At 36.7% G+C, this 20,859-nt stretch overlaps 2 protein-coding genes across 3 annotated transcripts; one reads left to right on the forward strand and one right to left on the reverse strand.

Annotated features, from left to right (window-relative positions):
• Positions 1 to 1,580: 1,580 nt before the first annotated feature.
• On the reverse strand, positions 1,581 to 6,332 carry LOC127660614 (DNA-directed RNA polymerases I and III subunit RPAC1-like). Of its 2 annotated transcripts, none has more exons than XM_052150955.1 (9): positions 6,246 to 6,332; positions 5,935 to 6,006; positions 5,704 to 5,811; positions 5,075 to 5,207; positions 3,604 to 3,723; positions 2,732 to 2,884; positions 2,485 to 2,634; positions 2,264 to 2,398; positions 1,581 to 2,187 (listed from the first exon to the last, which is right to left on the reverse strand). In XM_052150955.1, exons 1-9 carry the CDS (start codon positions 6,327 to 6,329, stop codon positions 2,069 to 2,071), a joined length of 1,074 nt encoding a protein of 357 aa, XP_052006915.1. In that variant the 5' UTR covers positions 6,330 to 6,332; the 3' UTR covers positions 1,581 to 2,068. The 2 variants fall into 2 exon arrangements, with proteins under 2 accessions (XP_052006915.1, XP_052006916.1); XM_052150956.1 differs by having other exon boundaries at positions 1,582 to 2,187; positions 2,282 to 2,398.
• A 1,914-nt stretch (positions 6,333 to 8,246) lies between these two features.
• On the forward strand, positions 8,247 to 20,589 carry pcgf6 (polycomb group ring finger 6). The gene is made up of 10 exons (XM_052150962.1): positions 8,247 to 8,539; positions 8,699 to 8,798; positions 8,914 to 9,010; positions 9,380 to 9,435; positions 10,101 to 10,160; positions 10,337 to 10,457; positions 12,484 to 12,511; positions 12,793 to 12,891; positions 17,669 to 17,755; positions 19,933 to 20,589. The coding sequence occupies exons 1-10, from the start codon at positions 8,423 to 8,425 to the stop codon at positions 19,975 to 19,977; spliced, it is 810 nt and encodes a 269-aa protein (XP_052006922.1). The 5' UTR covers positions 8,247 to 8,422; the 3' UTR covers positions 19,978 to 20,589.
• The last annotated feature ends 270 nt before the right edge of the window (positions 20,590 to 20,859 follow it).

The raw sequence follows: 20,859 nt of genomic DNA on the forward strand, positions 1-20,859 counted from the left end.
CTGCAAGAGTTAGTTTTATGGTTTGGGTTAGTATTATTATTATATATATATAAGTAATTACTACTCAAATCTATCTGGAATTCAGATGCGCTGTGCCTCTTAAGTCACATCCATTTATCTGTTTCATTCATAAAATTTTTGCTCAATCACACTGGATCTCCCATAATTGATGACACTATAAAATGATATATAAACTACGTATATACACTGACTGAATACTTTATTAGGAACACTATGGTCCTAGTAAAGTTTCTGATTTGACCTTCTGCTCTTGTAGCCCACCCGTCTCAAGGTTCGATATGTTGTGCATTCTAAAATGCTATTCTGTGTACTACAATTGTACATGGATATCTGAGTTACCATAGACTTTCTGTCAGCTTGAAACATTTTGGCCATTCTCTTTTGACCTCTCTTATAAACAAGGCATTTCCATCTGAAGAACTGCCACTCACTGGATGCTTTTTGTTTTTGACACCATTCTGAGTAAACACTAGAGACTGTTGTGCATTACAGAAATACTCCAACCAGCCTGCCTGGCACCAACAATCATGCCATACTCTAATGATTTTTCCCCATTCTGATGGTTGATGTGAACATTAACTGAAGCTAATGACCTGTATATTCTTGATGTTAAGCATTGCACTGCTGCCACATGATTGGCTGAATAGATAATCACATGAATAAGGTGTACAGGTGCAACTAATAAAGTGATCGGTAAGTGTATATCTATATTGATTGCTCATGTCTTGCAATTGTGCAGTGTGTCATGCAAAGGTGTGCGTGCACATGCCCATAGCTCCAACTTCGGCCACTATGGGAAATTCAGAAATAAAGATAAAAAAATTAGACCTCCTGTTACCGATTTTCCTGTGAAATCTGTCATCTTCATCAGGTGCTCTAGTAATTGTTACACCTTGTGAGAAAAAGTTATCTTCTTATTGTGTTGACTCCAGCTCTGATTTTGCCAAATAGTGCAAATGTAAAGCTGCTTTTAGATGGATCTGCCTCTGGCAAGAACAGCATATGCTGGACATTAGCTTGAGTAATTCAGTCAGCATGTTTGTATATAATTCAGAACAGATAGGAACTTAAGCATGTGCACTTTATCTCAAAGGAAAATAAAAGTTAAATGTGGATTGGGGAAGATAGTACATAAAAAAAAATGTTTTTATAAGATACAAAATTTCAAAGCAAGTACTATATGGACACTCACTGATCTAAATAAACATAAAGATGACATATTCAAAAGACTCGGTAACTGCATATTTAGTCCTACTAACAACTATGTGTAAACAGCGTCGAGAGTTATACATCTAATTAATCTAAGTACATTTACATACGACCAAACTATAGTATTACCTATATCTGTACAGTCGTGGCTTGTTCACGATCACAGTTAGTTCCAAACTTTTATGTCTTCGAATGTGAAGAGTTTAAAATGATTTTGCTTTAACGTGCCAACATGCTTTAACGACATTGTTCACGTGTTGACAATAACTAGGAGTAAAGGCAAGAGTAAGAAGAAAAACATAAAATGGGCTTGCCAGAGCATCCGTTTATGTATTCATGCAAAATCCACTGACAAGAATTCATAAACAAGTTTGTCTCTTTGCCAATAACAAAGGTTTAATACGCATGGATTAACATAAATATTTCAAAACTTTGGCATGTCAAAAATGAAATTTACAACATAACTTTTTTATTATAAAGTCCTCTCAGGTGGTCCTGAGATGAAACTAAAAATAAGAAACTCTGCTTGGATCCATTCAGGAACAAGTTTATGTTTCGAAATAAACATAAATAAGGCTGTCGTAAGGTTTTGGCCTTGAAATGAGCAGATGAATAAACAAGATTCCGTGCTTGATTTTTGTTGTTTGCTTTTTTTTAACTCTTGCTGCTAAGGAATTTGTATGAATTCACACTTTTCAAGGGAATCTTTAAGTCAAAGCTTTAGAATGCAAGACATGTACAATTTCAGGCAGCCAATGACACAATTTAATTCCAAAGATATAGGATCCTTTTCATTCCAGGTAGTAACTAGAGGGAAATAATGCCAATCACACTCCATCTAGTCCATTTCTGTTGCATCAAGCTCTGCTAGAAATTTCTGGCACTTAGCAATGAGCACATTAATGGCCTCACTAACCAGGACATCAGGAGGCAGGATTCCCGTAGACTCAACTGAGACTGCAGAGAAAAGACATTGGGAAAATTGGACAATGCCATTCAGAAATCACCATCTAACAACAATGTCATGCAATACCCTTTGCTGTGAACACACATATGAAATGATCCCGCACTCTGCCAAGTTTCACCAAATTCTTTAAGTCATCGTGCCGAAGTACTTCTCTGCTGCATGTGTCCAAACGACTGTTAACCACCTTTGCCACTTGCTTTCCTGAAATTCATTGTTAGTTTTAATACAACAACAAACACATCCATCATCAAAAAACCAAATGTGTAAATAAATGGGAAGAACCCTACCATTGACATTCTCTAGTTCAATAACTCCAGGTGAGAAGCAGCGCTTTAACCTCTCAGCCTTTTCTCCCTCAATGCTCTGTAACAATGTGATTTCAGGAAGAAGTCTGTAACTTGCAGTGGCCACTGGAGAAAACTTTGCATGATCCTTGCCTGTGACGTGCAAATAAGTAGATGTTAACAATCTCAAAACAGTTCTCTAGCTGATCACATACCTCTTAAACAACCAAAGCCTCTTTTATTATTTTACCTATTCCTTTGACACAGTGCATGACTATATCAAGTTCCTGTCCTGGGCGGAGCTGTGCAAGCAAAATGTCCTCATGCACAGGGCCAATTTTGGCATCTGCGAACACATCAGCCTGGTTTCCAACTGGAACCCATTTTATGTCACCAGAGTAGACTGAAAGCAAACACAAATCTTTGTTGTTATAAATATTGTAACCACTACAGTGATATCTAGAATGTTTCATAATTGGTTTGCAAAGCAATAACTTTGCATATCTAACAGTATTCTGTTGGTTGTGTGTTACCATAAACTGATAAATCAAATGGTATTTGGCCATTTTGAGTTGATGAATACGGACAGATTACCAATAAAGTTTCTAGATGTTTTTTTAGCCAATTGAGTAAATATGTAAAAAGTACAGTAAATAATAATTAAAGTGATGAGGCCTATACATCATACAAAATATAACTTTAATATTATAAATAGACAGAAATGCCTTGTTGATGAGAGAGGTAAACAGTGAATGGCCAGACTGGTTCTTCGATCTGACAAAGTCTACGGTAACTCAGATAATCTGTACAATTGTGGTGAGAAGAATATCAACTCAGAATGCTATTCTGAGATGCGGGTTGGCGCTGTTTTGAGGGGACCTACACAATATTTGGCAGGTGGTTTTAATGTTGTGGCTGTGTGTGTGTGTGTGTGTGTGTGTGTGTGTGTGTGTGTGTGTGTGTATGTGTGTGTGTATGTGTATGTGTAATATATATATATATATTATAGATACATACATATTTTATATAAATAAAATATGATTATGATAGGTATTTTTATAATTTATAATATAAATATTTGTTTAAACATCATGGAATTATTAAATAAACTGCACTACTCACCCATATGATTGAGATATAATTCCTTGGGATCTGAAGAGTCTTTTGGGGCTCGAGGATTCCTGGTGCATTTGACCTTTAGCTGAAGCTGGATTGTGTCGATTTCTGTGCCTTCCTCATCCTCTGATAAAAAGATGAGACACAGTTGCAATTTCACATCACTAATTTAGCACAGTAGTTCTGGTGTTTGGGAATTATCAGCATAGAAATCATAACAAGCAATGCATACAGTAGCCTATATAAAACAACATATTTTCAATCAAATCTATTCTTTGTTAAACATATCCCCAAAAATATTTACATATTTCAAGTATACATCTAGCTCTCTAAAATCAATTAATAGCCTAAATCTCTCTCTCCTGCACACGCACACACTAAAAATGGGCACTAAACGTCATCTTAAATGTCACAAATTATTTTAATAATTCAATCATCGTTAAATTATTTTATTTTAATTGTTTTAATTACAGATCTGCTTCTCAGTCAAAACATGGCAGCATCAAATCTGTGTTAATGCATCATATCTAACAATAATTCAGTGAAGACTTGGAAACAACAAAGAAATGTACTATATACCTCAATACTTTTCCTTTCATCTGGATTAATCATACATGTATATGTAGTAATTATATATAGTTGCCAAAAAGGTTTTCAGCAAGTCGCATAAGGCCATATCCACAGTGTACATTAAGACAAAGAAATGTGTGATGCAGCAGTTTCCTTCAGAAACAAAGCATGTGCTTATGGTATGTTCTACTAAAAAGAGTAAAGACCCATTTTTTGAGAAACAGGAAGTGGTGTAATTCCGAAGATTTACTGTGATAAACCATTTAGTCTTTGGTTTCATAACAAAAATTATCGGACCAAAATGCTATTTTATTTTTTTTAATAACCTTTTCTCCCAATTTGGTATGCCAAATTCCCACTACTTTGTAGGTCCACGTAGTGATACGGTTACTCACCTCAATCTGGGTGGCGGAGGACAAGTCTTAGTTGCCTCCGCTTCTGAGATAGTCAATCTGCGCATTTTATCACGTGGCTCGTTGTGCATGATACCGCAGAGACTACGCACGTGGAGGCTCATGCTTCTCTCAGCTATCAACACACAACTTACCACGTGTCCCATTGAGAGCGACAACCACAATCGTGACCATGAGGAGGTTACCCAATGCGACTCTACCCTCCCTAGCAACTGGGCCAATTTGGTTGCTTAGGAGACCTGGCTGGAGTCACTCAGCACACCCCGGATTCGATATCGCGACTCCAGGGGTGGTAGTCAGCATCAATACTGGCTGAGCTACCCAGGCCCACCCCAATAAGAATAATCAACAATTTACCAGCCTTATATTACTTAATCCAGTACTGGTTAATATGCACAATATAACACACTTTTGTAAAAATTAACACCTTTAACTGTTAAACCATGTTGCTCTAAAGCAAAAACATGCATTTTGAGTTTGCATAGTGTACTCACCCGCATTCCGGTACTCAAAAAGACGAGGATCCGCTTTAATGGGCACAAGACCAAGTCTATGTGCTAGGATCTCATCCTGAATTATGGACGTGTTGTTGTAAATGAACACTTTTTCAATTGCCATTGTTGGGACCTAAATTTAAACAAAGCAGACAAGACAAAAAACAACAATTTTATAAAAGCATTGTGTATCCCCAGTTCAAAAAATATAATGACTGTCATCTCCTATTTTAAGAAAAGCTTATGGTTTAAAACAAGTGTATATTACATTTTAAACGGTTTCAACAGTGAGAGGGGTGACATGAAAACTAAAACTCCCAGTTTTTCTAGAATTATTCTGCATGCAGTTTTAAATTTTTTAGTTTTTTTTTTTTACCTCATATTAATTGAGAGACTACATGGAATATTTGTACTGTTACAATGTTTTTGTTATAGGAGCATTAATTATACACCAGTAAAAAAAAGTGACCAGTTAAAGGAACTAAGTCATAAACTTCCCCAAACTTGATGTAAAATAATATTAATATTATATATATTTTTATATATTCATAATTATAAAATTATTATTTAAATAGTAGTCAACCCATTAGCTGAAGTTGACGGCATAGGTACAGCTTCATGAGACATACCTCGGCCAGTAATATACGGCGAAAAGCATTAGCGATGGAAGCGTCCATTCCAACCATATCAAACTCCAACGTGTTCTCATCCAAATGAACAATATCAATCCTGAAATTCTGAAAGTGTAAAATTATACTTATGCTGCGCCAGTCAATTATGAAATCCCTGACGTTGCATCTAAAGTATTCATGGCAATGAATGTTATCCATTAAATGTTATTCATATTATTATATCTGAACCTTTTTGAATTTTTCAAAGTCCCAAGTGTCATCGTAACCGGGATAATTCCCAGGATAATCTGTAGAATGGACCTGTGAATGTTGGAATACAAGACATAATTACATATAAGGCTGACAGAGAACACACCTTTAATAAACAACACATAAGTGGTTATTTAAATCAGATTAACTGCAATGGCCTGAATTCTGCTCGAGGAAAACAAAATGGTGTTTAACGAGTATTACATAATGCTTAAGTTGATTATGGAAGAGCCAATAACATAAACCGACATTCAACATTATTTAATTTCCTCGCAGAGAGCATGACTTACATTTTTTACGCCAAATTCACCAAGTATTGCCCTATCACGAATTTCATCCACGTTGCTCATAGGCGCCGCCATCTTTGCTGTCATGCCTCACTTTCGCCGGTAGGGGACAGAAAAATATAAACTCAAAAACTTGTGTACATCGTTTTAAAGTCAGTATGAAACTAAGACTAGTTACTCGCCTTAATTTCTCTGCTTTTTTATTTATTTATTTTTTTTTTTAATTATAAGTAATTTTACATTTAAACTGATAAAGTTTAAAAGATACGTTAATTTTATCACCTAAATTATGCGTTTAACATTCTGTAACGCCCACTTCTGGAAAACAGACACGCCCACCTCTGTGATAAACAGAGACGTTTAGTCCTGTCCGAAATAGTACGTTAAATCTCAGACGTCGGGTGAAAATTGTAACTCAAGCGTCGTTTAGAAACGAATCCCGTCCGAATAGTTCTAATGAATCATTTATTTGGGGAGTGTCCTAAAGTACATGTCTTTTGGAGAGAGTTAGAGAAAAATATTTCCAAAAAGAAGCCAACATTGTTGTTAATTTTATTAACTGATGTAAGGTTAAAGTGTATTTCAATTGATAATGATTCAAATATAGTATATATGTGATTGCATTATTATGGCTCGTCACATAATGTTAAATGGACTGAAAAAATACCTGCATTTGAAATTTTACAATTAAAACATATTTGGTAACAATATCTAAAAGTAGAAATATAATAATAATAATACAAATTTGATCTAATGTTTTCTGCCATGAAATCTGTGTTCCCTGTGCACACATGATCACAACCACAGATAATGTTATCATTTATTGTTTAATGTTTTTAATAATATGCTGCTTTACTGAGCTTCATGTAAATGCTGTAGTTAGTCATGCTTTTTCATCTTCAAGCTTATGTTAAGTCTTTCAGATGTCCCTGGAGCTCAAAAAACATTGTTCTTGCTCTATAGAGTAGAGGCGAAACTATAAAGTATGGAGATCTGCCAAAATAATAAATATGTCAATGTCCACACACACACACACACACACACACACACACACACACACACACACACACACACACACACACACACACACACACACACACACACACACACACGTTGTGTTTCCATGTTTTATGGGGACTTTCCATAGACATAATGGTTTTTATACTGTACAAACTTTATATTCTATCCCCTAAACCTAACCCTACCCCTAAACCTAACCCTCACAGAAAACTTTCTGCATTTTTACATTTTCAAAAAACATAATTTAGTATGATTTATAAGCTGTTTTCTTCATGGGGACCAACAAAATGTCCCCACAAGGTCAAACATTTCGGGTTTTTCTATCCTTATGGGGACATTTGGTCCCCACAAAGTGATAAATACACGCTCTCTCACACACACACACACACACACACACACACACACACACACACACACACACACACACACACACACACTTGTTTTTATATCGTTGTGGGGATTCTCCATAGATTTCCATGCATTTTAAGGATTTTATAAGATCTAATGATAATTTATATCCCCTAACCCTACCCCGAAACCTAACCATCACATAAACCTTTTCGCATTAAAAAAAAAATAACATAGTTTAGTATGTTTAATAAGCTATTTCCCTCGTGGGCCACTGGCTGGGTCCCACAATGTAGGTGAGCTCAGATTTTACTATCTTTGTGGGGACATTTGGTGCCCACAATGTTGCATAAACATGTACGTACACACACACACGCACACGCACACATTTGTACTAATTTTCCTCTTATATAAATGATTAATGAATAAATATGTTTATATTTATTGTTTATTTATTTAAATTTTTTTACATTTCTTGTGGTTATTTATTTCTGTAAGATTCCCACATGATTGTACATCTCAATTTATTTATTCCAGAATTTGGGGACTTTTATTCAAGCCTTATTAAAGTACACCACGAGCGCGGGGACTTTTATTCTACTCTCATTATACCACGTCACTGAGATATTGCGCGCACACCGTGAAGGTGCATAGATTACATTGATTGAATTATTTCGAAACTTATATCTGACGTTAGCTAATCGAACCAGCTTGAGTGAAAACATTTAACCACTATTAAAGAGACCAGAAAGGCATTTTTAGTTACTTTCCTGCAGTTTTTTTTTTAAGTTTCTACAGCCTTTGCGTGTACTATGGACGGAACAGTGGCGAAAGTTGATGTGGACGGATCCACGCGACGCTTCACAAGTGCTTTCAGCGGAGACGAGAGCCGTGACACTGACCACAGCGAGTCACATACTGACGACGAGGTACACTCAATGAAAATATTTTTTTAGTAGCATGTAATAAGAGTTTATATTATTATTTTAACTTATTTATACCCTTTTTATTTAAAGACCAGCCATATTTATTTTCAAGGATATTCTTACACAATAAATCTTGACATAATTCCTCCTGTTTGTTTAAAGCGCTCCTTGCCTCTCAGGGAATTGTATCCCTATATCCGCTGTGCCCTCTGCAATGGATTTTTCATTGATGCCACTACCATCATAGAGTGTCTTCACACTTGTAAGCTCACCTTAACTGAGTTACCAATTGATTTGTAGGTCATTAGCCATGATTTACTACGATGATTTGTCTTACACCTGTTTATTTAACTAGTGCTCTGTGTTCCCCCTCACAGTTTGTAAAAGCTGCATAGTCAAGCATTTTTTCTACAGCAACAGGTGTCCAAACTGCACTATTGTAGTGCATCAGACACAGCCACTGTACAATATAAGGTAGCTTATTTACTCTTTTCTTTTTCTTTATTATTTTGGTTTTTCTTTATTTCAATTATTTATTAAACATGCTTGACAGTAGTAGAATGTTCTTTTCAACTTAAACCTTGCCAGGTGTAGTGTAGTTTATTTTTCATAATGAAATCACTATAGGAGGAGATAATGTTGTTTGTTAGATGCTTCCCACTAGAGAGTTAGTCTAGCTGTTATGTTCAGGACCATCCCTTGTGTCTAATTACTGCTACTGTGAGTGGTGTCACATTTGTCCCGGGGCCCTAAGGGATTCTTATGTTGTTTAGTGTTTAATTACTGATAATTTGTAGCTTGGTTATCATGCCCTGTGTCAGATTTCATCCCTCTTTCTTTAAGACCTGACAGACAATTACAAGACATTGTTTTCAAGATGATTCCATATTTGGAAGAAGGTAAGTGGACTTTATATTGAACTCATTGCACTAATTTTTTGGCAATAACTTGTCTTTTAAGATATACTTAAAGGAATATTCTGGGTTCAATACAAGTTATGCTGAATCGACAGCATGATGTTTATTACCACAACATTTTTCCTAAAAAGAACAAATCTGGGTTCCAGTTAGACACTTACAATGGAAGTGAATGGTGCCAATCCGTAAACTTTAAAATACTTGCTGTTTCAAAATTATAGCCACATGACATAAACAAAAATGTGTGTTAATGTGATTTTGGTGCAATAAAATAATTTGCTTAACTTTTCTGTGTAAAATTATATAACATTTTACAACTTTATTGCCATGACAATGTAAAGCTGTAACCCTAAAACGACTGTAAAAATTACAATTTAAACAACTTTACAGCTCAAATACTACACGAGTTTAAACAGAAGAATTAATGTAAGTGCTTTATTAAATCAGAAGCTTCATATTTCTGCCTTATAAACCCTCAAAAGCTGTCCCCATTCACTTCCATTGTAAGTGCCTCTCTGTAACTCAGATTTTTCTTTAAAGAAAATGAGGGAAATACATTTTTGTGGTATTTTTTTTTTCTTGTGAGAAACATTTAACAGAATTCTCTCTCTCTCTCTCTCTCTCTCTCTCTCTCTCTCTCTCTCAAGATGAAAGGTCACGAATATGTGAATTTTATAAACAAAGGGGGCTTGAAGTTCCAAAGCCAGGTTTGTTCCCATGAAGTTCATCACCATTTACTGATGTTTCTTATTGAATGGTTATTGTGTACGTCTTTATTACATAATAAAATAGACATAATAGAATAGATTTTATTGGTGCTGTGGAATATATGAAATTTGAATCTGCTTGTGAGGTGATCCATGTCTTTTTATTTTAATTGCAGTGGCAGTGCCAGCCGTAGGCCAAATGAAGCCACCTCCGAAACACAGGAAAGACTATATACCTCAGTCTGTTTTCACTATTCCCTCAGAGTTAGATGTATCTCTGATGTTGGAGTTTATGGGGTCAGTAATTTTTTTTTTTTCGCAACTGTGTATATATACATCAGTTACATGATTTAGTTACTAGTGCTTAAAATCAACTTTCAATCTATAATAAAAATGAAATTTTCCTTGCCTCTGAAATGACTTTGCTTTTCGGCTGACGTCACCAAGCTCTATCATTGTTCAACTCTTTCCTGTCCCGCTGACAAATTCTAGTACGTAACGTACATTTTTCACGATCATTTAAATTTCCGGTAGAGGAAATTAATCAGACTTGCCATACAATTTTTTTGTCCTGTTTCACTCTGAAATATGTCATATTGCAGATGCAAAATGGGGGGGCCAAGTTGTAGGAGGTGAGGGGTTGAAAAATTAAGAGTGAATCATGCCATCGATAAGGAAAATCATTTCAGAGGCAGATCAAGTTATAAAATTTTGATAAAAGATTATGAAAACAAACATTTTTTAAATTGGAATAATGTGCACCTGATGAATAGTTACAAGCCCAGATATGCAAATGAAGTCAGTAGGATCGGTTTTGATTTGATGATGTCAAATAGTTTATATTGTGCATGTCACCACTAGATGGAGCTAATCCAAACAACAACAACAACAAAAAAAAACAAACTCTTTTCCTGTTCTGCTGAGGCCATGTGCTATTTTCTTGGTTGAAAATAAAACTGAAAATCCCCATCTTAAAAGGAATATTCTGGGTTTTATACAAGTAATGCTGAATTGACAGCATTTATGTTATAATATTGATTACCACAAAAATTATTTTGACTTGGCTCTAATTTTCTATAAAAAAGGCAAAAATCAGTGTTCCAATGAGTCACTTACAATGGAGGTGAATGGAGCAATCCATAAACATTAAAATACTTACTATTTAAAAATGATAGCTATAAGACATAAGCAATATGTGTGTTCTCACTATTTTAGTGTGGTAAAATTGCTTTCTAACCTTTTCTGTCCATGGCCATGGTTCTCAGCAGGAAACCGATGGAGTGCGTACTCCAGGTAGGGAAGGAGGTATTGCCCCAAGTGAAGGAGTTCAAGTACCTCGGGGTCTTGTTCACGAGTGAGGGGACAATGGTGCGGGAGGTTGGCCGGAGAATCGGGGCAGCAGGGGCGGTATTGCACTCGCTCTATCGCACCGTTGTCACGAAAAGAGAGCTGAGGCGAAAGGCAAAGCTCTCGATCTACCGGTCAATTTTTGTTCCTACCCTCACCTATGGTCATGAAGGTTGGGTCATGACTGAAAGAACTAGGTCACGAGTACAAGCGGCCGAAATGGGCTTCCTCAGAAGGGTGGCAGGCTGCTCCCTTAGAGATAGGGTGATGAGCTCAGTCATCCGTGAGGAGCTCGGAGTAGAGCCGCTGCTCCTTTCCGTCGAAAGGAGTCAGTTGAGGTGGTTTGGGCATCTGGTAAGGTTGCCCCCTGGCCGCCTCCCTAGGGAGGTGTTTCAGGCACGTCCAGCTGGGAGGAGGCCTCGGGGAAGACCCAGGATTAGGTGGAGAGATTACATCTCCACACTGGCCTGGGAACGCCTCGGGGTCCCCCAGTCAGATCTGGTTAATATGGCTCGGGATAGGGAAGTTTGGGGCCCTCTGCTGGAGCAGCTGCCCCCGCGACCTGACTTCGGATAAGCGGATGGAGATGGATGGACGTTTTCTGTGTAAAGTTATAGCCAATGTAAAAATTACAACAGCTCAAATACATGAGTTAAAATAGAATAATTAATGTTAGTGCTTTTATAAATTCATAAGCTTCATATTTCTGTCTTTAAACCCTCCAAATATTTGCCCCATTTAATTCCATTGTAAGTGCCTCTCTGTAACCTTGATTTTTGTTTTTAAAGAAAAGAAAGGACGCGTTGAAAATATTTTTTATGGTAATCAACATAATGCCACAATACTGTCAATTGAGCCTAACTTGTATTGAACATGGAATATTCCTTTATTGTTTTTTTATTATGAAGAGAAAAATGTGCTCTGTATGTTTTTCATCTTTTTTGTTCTTAAATCTTTTTGCATCATTGATTTACAGAGCCGAACAGGGCATTGAGAATTATAAGGTAATGTTCACATTTTCTCAGTAAATTAAAATGTATTTATATATATATATTTAGTAATATTGGAACACATTTTTTGTTCTGTACCCATACAACCAATATCATGTTTCTAACATATAATGCACCAAATATGTAGATAATATTAAAGAACATTGCAATATTATTGTGCTTATGAAATCTAAACTGTGGAATGTTTATTGCTTTTGTGTAGAATTGAGATGATAATTGTGGTGTTGGCCTGCTGAATTTTATTTTTTAATCTTGACTATATTTTCACCACCAAGCCTCTTGAGAGGAAGTATGTGCGTGTCTCAGGGGAAGCTACCATCCGCCATGTGGAGCTCTTTATCAGGAGGAAGATGGAGCTGAGCCCAAAATGCAAGGTGCAATACAGTAACAGATTATTTTCCTCTCACCAACAGTTTTCTGGACGCCACAATTTGACCACATTCTGAATCATAAACCACTCTGTAGCACCAAGGATAAGGTTGTTTTTCACTAAAGCAGGAGGATAAATCCTGGCTCAGAGTATATGTCGGGTGAACACCCCCCTACTGGGTCAGACCCGCCATACTTCAAACTGACAGGACTGGTAAAATGAACCAGACACTGTCCTTCACACAGAGGAAAGAGATGCAGTTGATGGGGCTTGGTCTCCTTTTCTGTCTTGAGCAAAATCAGTCAGCTGTCTTTAAAGACTCTGTTTCTTTTTCCAACATAAGGTCATGTTAAGAGTGTTGAAAGAAATTATGTTATTTAGATGTCCCTTTCTCTTTCAACACTTCAGTGATTTTCTGTCACACTTCACAATCCTGCCATATTGCTGTTTAATTAGTTTCCCCTAATCCCAAATCTGGATAAGGATTTGAGTCCTTGAAAAGGACCAGAACTCAGTCAAGCATAGAAGTAGCTTTCTGTGCTTGTGAATAATACTGGATCGTTTAAAGAAGAAAATCTAAAGTGATATATTTATTTTATTCAGTTTTAACTACTACAGACGGAGACACCTGCCTCCAGTTTGAGAGATTCATGCATATTCAACTTCTAACCCACATAGAAAGTTCATTCCTATTTAGGATGAAGGATCTATTGGCAGATACATATAATAGTGGTTTATAGTAGGGCTAGCAAAGCCTTCTATAATAAATAAATATTATTCATCCTTTCATTCTCAATCACCTTTTTGCCTATGTATTTTTAACCGCTTTCCACTCTTAATTAATCTACAAGCAAATAGAGAAAAACGAAAAGTTTATCCAGTCAGAATTTATTCCTAGATGCATACAAGCAAAGTGTGACAACTGTTTCACAAATTGCATGCCCAAAGCAGCATGTGAATTTGAGCTCCACCCCCTCAGAATTTCTACAGAATCCCTCAACAATGCAAATGAATGGGTAACTAAATTCAGATTCTCAGATTCATCAGTCAATCAGATTGATTTATTTATTCTTGGTGGGTGTGATCTTTAGGATATGTCCCGGTCGAGGCCTTCTAGCTTGCCTCGAGTGACGCAATCACGCTTTAATTGATGTGCGTAATTCAAGAGTGAAAAGCGTAAAATCAAGCTGTCTGATGAGTCAGATGTCATCACTGCTGGTATTGCCATTTTATTGCATTGTTATAGCAACATCAGTGTAAATTAGGCTGCTTGAGCATTCAGTGTCAAATCAAGTTTTGAAAAGTAGTGCTGCATTCCAATCAATTCGGAAAGTCGGATTTTACAACTTCCTACAAGGAAAAGTTCAATGGAATGCATCTTGAAGTCAGAATTACAACTCGTAGGCTCGTGCAGAAATTCTCAACTCCGATTTCGCCGAGATGCAGGGGCATGATGTCACACAAACATGTGGATACTCAGGGAGATATACAAAGTAAGTGATAAACATTCACTTAATTAAGTAATATTGATAAATGAGTTTGTTTCCACATTACATGATATTAAAGCTTGTTTAACAAACACCTGCAGATATAGTTGTATAAAACATTATAATCTATTTTAATAATCGTACACCTGAAGCACAAATGCTAGCACTGCAGCATAATGTTTATCAGTTGGGTTGCTAGGAGACATCTCTAATGAGAGTCAAGCCCCTGCTAAGCTAAAGGGAGTGTTGCAGTTTTGTTTCCTTAAAAATCATCTTCTTAATATCAGGGAATGGAATGCATTTATGGCCTGAGATGTCAAGTAGGAATATTGAATGGAATGTAATGTTGCATAACCGTGTACCCTTTATTGCAAGCAACATTTAAATGGCAGATATTATTAGATATATTTTTCCAGGTATTATAAACCTCCTTTGTAGATTCATATGAAAAATTATGATTTTTGAATGTCTGTTCGGGAGATGTTAAGGTCACAAAACAGTCATGCTGCAGATAAAATTAGGCTTGCTTGAGCATTAAGTGTCATTTCAAGTTCTGGTTTTCATGTGTGAACGTGTTTTTAAAATGTCAGTTGGTATTACTAGTTAGTTAGCTGCAACATAATGTATGATGCCTGAAGGCATAGGGTGTCTTATTCATTGAGACACTGTTTTGTAACGAGTTTTCTTAATGGCATGAATCACACTGAAGGCCTTGACTTTTAATGCCCAGCCCGCCACTGACATATACACTAGGCCCAAAATTATCTTTATGTAGAGTGAATTGGGAAAATTACTGGTCATTAATAATCCTTACTGGCCATAAATGTATTGTGCATAATTTTTTTATTAAAAATATTCTTTCCGGGAGAAAATTACCTATAGACATCCTGTGATGGTAAATTTTTGACTTGTTTTTTTAGTAGAAGGTGTGTATGTATAGATTTGAATTGCTCATGTTGCTTACATCAGCGATGTTCAGACAGTCATTATTACGGTACGATTAAACCATGTATTAGGATTGATAACTCGCAAAGGTTTTCAATTTCAACCCTGCATATGAATACATACAATAACATTGTTAATTGTTTTTATGCATACAAATGAGGTGGGCAATAAATGTAGTGGCTTTTGAAAGTTAAGCACAAAATTTTGGCATATGGGCATATGCAGCAGTAATAGTGAAGGCAGGTTGCATGTTGTAAGGCTAAAGGGCCGTACCTGGATTACTGGCTTAAGGTATTATTCTGGCACACTGTCTCTCCGTCTTGATTAGCTAAAACTAATCTGGCACAGCACTGAGCCTCTCATAGTGCCAGGGACATCTCCAGGGATAAAGGAGGAAGATAGGAAGATAGGAAGGAGGGAACAGCATCTCCACCACCACCACACTGAGCACTGGGGCCCCCCAGGGCTGTGTGCTCAGTCCACTGCTGTTCACTCTGCTGACTCACGACTGTGCAGCAATGCACAGCTCGAATCACATCATCAAGTTCGCCGATGACACGAACGTGGTGGGTCTCATCAGCAAGAACAACGAGTCAGCATACAGAGAGGAGGTGCAGCGGCTGACGAACTGGTGTAGAGCCAACAACCTGTCCCTGAATGTCGACAAAACAAAAGAGATGGTTGTTGACTTTAGGAGAGCACAAGGTGAACACACTCCGCTGAACATCAACGGCTCCTCTGTGGAGATCGTCAAGAGCACCAAATTCCTTGGTGTTCACCTGGCGGAGAACCTCACCTGGTCCCTCAACACCAGCTCTATCACCAAGAAAGCCCAGCAGCGTCTCTACTTTCTTCGAAGGCTGAGGAAAGCACATCTCCCAACCCCCATCCTCACTACATTCTATAGAGGGACTATTGAGAGCATCCTGAGCAGCTGCATCACTGCCTGGTTTGGGACTTGCACCGTTTCGGACCGCAAAGCCCTGCAGAGGATAGTGAGGACAGCTGAGAAGATCATTGGGGTCTCTCTTCCCTCCATCAAAGACATTTACAAAAAACACTGTATCCATAAAGCAACCAGCATTGTGGACGACCCCACACACCCCTCACACAAACTCTTTATCCTCCTCCCGTCTGGCAAGAGGTACCGAAGCATTCGGGTCCTCACGGCCAGACTGTGTAACAGCTTCTTCCCCAAGCCATCAGACTTCTCAATACTCAGAGACTGGTTTGACACACACGTGTCCTGAGTTGCACTTTAATAACTGTCACTTTATAACTGTCTGCTACCTCAATAACTGCTATGTGCATAGAACATTATCTCATAGTATGTTATGTTTACATTTTTAGAAACTGTCATCTTTTTGCACTACTGAGTACTGGTCGGCGCTGCACTGTCTATTGTCCTGTTCATTGTCAGTAATTTGTTGTACTGTCCTGTACTTTTTGCACATGTTTGCACGTGCACTTTATAGGTATATATAGGTAGTTTATATAGGTATATATAGGTAGTTTATATAGGTATTTTATTTCGTTGTGTAGTCTCATGTGGTCCTATGTTGGTCCTTTGTTGTTTTTATGTAGCACCATGGTCCTGGAGGAACGTTGTCTCGTTTTGCTGTGTACTGTACTAACTGTATATGGTTGAAACGACAATAAAAACCACTTGACTTGACTAGATGAGTGTTTTGTATGCTGTGCTCTAGGACAGTCAACTGTTCATACTGGACTCTAAAAATTGTCTAATCATGTTGGGAATAGACTAGATTGTAGCTATATTGTATATACATATGGAGGCTTAAAGTGCATTTCCATCTGCCGTTTTAAGGTCAATGAAAAAGTCAAGTCACTACACTCTTCTGTAAGTTTGACTCCACCGGTACCCAGTGTGATTCAACATAAAATTGAGCTCTTATTAGTGGTGTTTGCCAAGTCAAGCATTACTATTTCTATTTGTTTGAACAAGCTCTTAACCCTAAGGTGGATAACTCATCCCGCACCGTTTAACTCTATTACTATTCCTTAGCAATCTGATTTATTATTTTTGCCTGATGGACAATAAAATTGGTTTAAAAAAAAAATAAAATAAATCCCATAGATTTGCATTTAAGGAAGGTCCCATTCCTTATCTAGTGGCAAGAATCATGGCAACATGTGTGGGCAAGCACCACTCATATTTTTTAACGTAATAAAGTTTGTTGATTGTCTGTACCTAACAGATTTTGAATCGGTTGAAATTTCCATCCAAAGTTCTGAAAATATGAGGGTATTTTGTGTACATGAACATTATATGTAAAAATTGGATTGCTTAGTTTTAGCACTTCAGTTAATTATTTGCATCTTTGGCAGGTTGATGTTGTATGTGGAGAGCATCTTCTTGAGCGATACCAGTCTTTGAGAGAAGTTTGTAACACTGTGGGAAAAAATGCTTTGCAGGTGAGTGTCTGATAAAACATACTGCAGTGCAAGTGGTAAGAGCTCTGTTTTTTTTATTCACTTCCATAAGGATACTATTCATGAGGATCTCATCCCCACATCTAGATAAGGAACTTATACTTTATATAACATTATACTCATTCATAAATCACCTGGTTGCAAGAAACCCCTTAAGTTGAGAAAACCCTTAGTTGCTATAGTAAGTGTATTGTCACTTGGGGCTCTCTTAGTTTATGGGTTTTCTTGCAACCGGGCTGTACCTCAGTGCACTGATATAAAATTGTTTAAGGTTAACTTATGCTTTACACCCTCCTGTTTTAAACTCTAAGAACACTATAAAGTGTAATCTTTTAAGTTTAATGTATCTTTTACAGATGCTCCCAGAACACAAGATATAGAGACAGTTACATTTAAGGGGTGTACATACAGGAAGATTTTTTGAATTCAGAAAGGGCTAATATAATGCAGGGAACTTGAGACACATTTTTATTTATTTATTTTAATCCCAATTAAAAAATGTATTTCTCCCAATTTGGAATGCATGTGGAGGCTCATGCTGCCCTCCGCGATCCACACACAATTTACCATGCGCCACATTGAGAGCGAGAACCACTAATCGCGACCAAGAGGTGGTTACCCCATGTGACTCTACCCTCCCTATCAACCGGGCCAATTTGGTTACTTAAGAGACCTGGCTGTAGTCACTCGGCACACCCTGGATTAGAACTTGTGACTCCAGGGGTGGTAGTCAGCATCAATACTCACTGAGGAGGCTACCCAGGCCCCCACTTGAGACACATTTTAACGTTTTAAATCTTGACCTTTTGTCTTAAAATGTAAAGCTCATGGAAAAACAGTGAGACGCCATATAATGGACAAAGATCTGTCTGCCTGACCAGAATATCACATCTTTCAAAAATGTACAGGAACAATTGCAGGTTAACTGGGACAATGCAGTCATTCACAGAGCACTATCTATGGATAAGCATCAGATATAAATAATGTCTTGAGTGTACAGTTTTTATTTATTATTTATTTATACCTTTATTTTACCAGGTTATTCTCTTGAAATTAATATATCTTTTCCATGAGAGAAATGGCCAAAATGGCATCATAAAACATTGTAACAATTAACAAAGTACACAAGAAAAAACAAGAACACAAATACTGTACATAAAACAAATATATAAAAATTACATTGACTATAAAATAAAACACTGACACTGTCCAAAATTGCTGTTTTAAAAGTCTTTGACTTAGTCCTAAATACATTTACATAAAAAATTAAAAGTGATGTGTTGCAAGATATGTGGGCAACAAACCTTTAAGTGCTTTATAAATAAAGGTGCACAAATGAGGGCCATTCAACCTTTGAATACAGGATATAATGATAAGATAAGCCTCCACATCCAGTAATACTTTTTAACACACCATGGTTAACTGCATCAAGCATCTGCAATGAAGAAACACTAGCATTCCTGTAGCAGCTACAAGTTTCTTTCTGGCAACAAATTAAAAACGTGATTTTTTCCTAAAATAGAAACCCAAACTAACTCTCTGTATCATATAGATATCACCTCTTCACGCAGCATTTCATTAGAGACCCTTATCAAGAGCCTAAAGAGTCTCTAAAAATGGCATTTTACACACAAAATGTGTGGTTGAAAAGGTTTGTGCTTTTTTCCCCTCTAAGTCGCAGTGGAGTACCTTGACAAGTGCAGTTCTATTTTGTGTTTTGACATTTCCTACTGAAACAGAACGTAAAGGCTCAACATGTTGAGCGGCTTGTCCCATTTTAAAAAAAAAACTTTAAATTTGCAGCTTAGACTTATATGCAAAAAGAAGAAATAAAAAATAAAATATGCATGGATGAATCATTCACATCAAGACCAGTAATATGCATTAAGAAAATAAAAAGGGTCCATTTTGATGTCATGCAGATTTTTAAGGATTTTGCAAGAGCCTATTATTTCTACATTCATCATGGATGTGCAGTAATTTTTTGCCCTCTGAGGGAAATTCAAGTTGCAGACAGGTGTATTTGATAGAGAGGAAATTGGCATAACAATTTCATACTCAGAAATCCATTGTCTTTAGTCAGTCATCAAAATGTTAATTCTTTTGGCATTTACATTTTGTAGTCTTTGATTCCAACATTTATTATTCTCTTCTTTTAGAATGGCATGTTGGTTTTGCAGTTTGGACTGGTGCTGCCTGCTTAGTGATGAGAGAATTTACAGAAAGACCAACTACTGAGAAATCTGCAAACTACAGTGCATAGCAATTTCATTTCAAGGGCTAAACTGAACTTTATCATTAAAGATGTCCTATGCAAAGATTCTTTGTCTTCCTGGTTGCTTTCTAATCAAAAAGCAAAATGAACAATATGCCAGCGTTGATTCAGCACATGCACTTAGAAACTGCGATGTGCACTGTGATGAGTTATTTTCAGCAAACACTGTCAGATTGAACAATTGTTGCTATCATTTTCACATCCACAGTCTTTCTTTTGATGTTGTTTTATACCTCTGCTAATGCAAAAAACAAAACAATAATTTTGTTCTGTGACCTAATATTTGAGATGCATTTTATTGCTTTAAAATATCAGTTCTAGGTCAAATCTATTGTGGTTCTAACAGACAAAAAGAAGATTACACTAAAACATTGTCTTTGTATATTAGTTATTAGGTTTCTCATTTTTGAGCATTTGTGAAAGTATGAAAGGGGTTCATTGTCACCATTCAACTGTTCCAGAGGTGTTAAAGACTTTCTGGTTGTTGTCTTTTGTTTGATGTAAATCATTTTGTGCTTATTGAGCCATGATTTGGATGGTCACAGGGACTTTTGAGGACCAATATATGTTTCTACGTCTCTTGCAACATTGAAGTGAAGTGTGTTCATTTAATAAAATAGCATTACAAGTAAATGCAAGTATGTCCTTGGCCAGACAGACCTCATTGCATATGTATGTTATGCAAAATGACGCACCCATTTTCCTTTTAGTCCTTTTTTTTTGTGCTTTTTTGTGAAATGTAATCCTTTTTAAGTTTTTCTAAAAAAAAATTATGCCTTTAGTTTATTGTTTGTTAAATGTTGATATTGGG

Source organism: Xyrauchen texanus, chromosome 20 (genome assembly GCF_025860055.1).
Source record: "Xyrauchen texanus isolate HMW12.3.18 chromosome 20, RBS_HiC_50CHRs, whole genome shotgun sequence".
Taxonomy (NCBI): Eukaryota; Metazoa; Chordata; class Actinopteri; order Cypriniformes; family Catostomidae; genus Xyrauchen; species Xyrauchen texanus.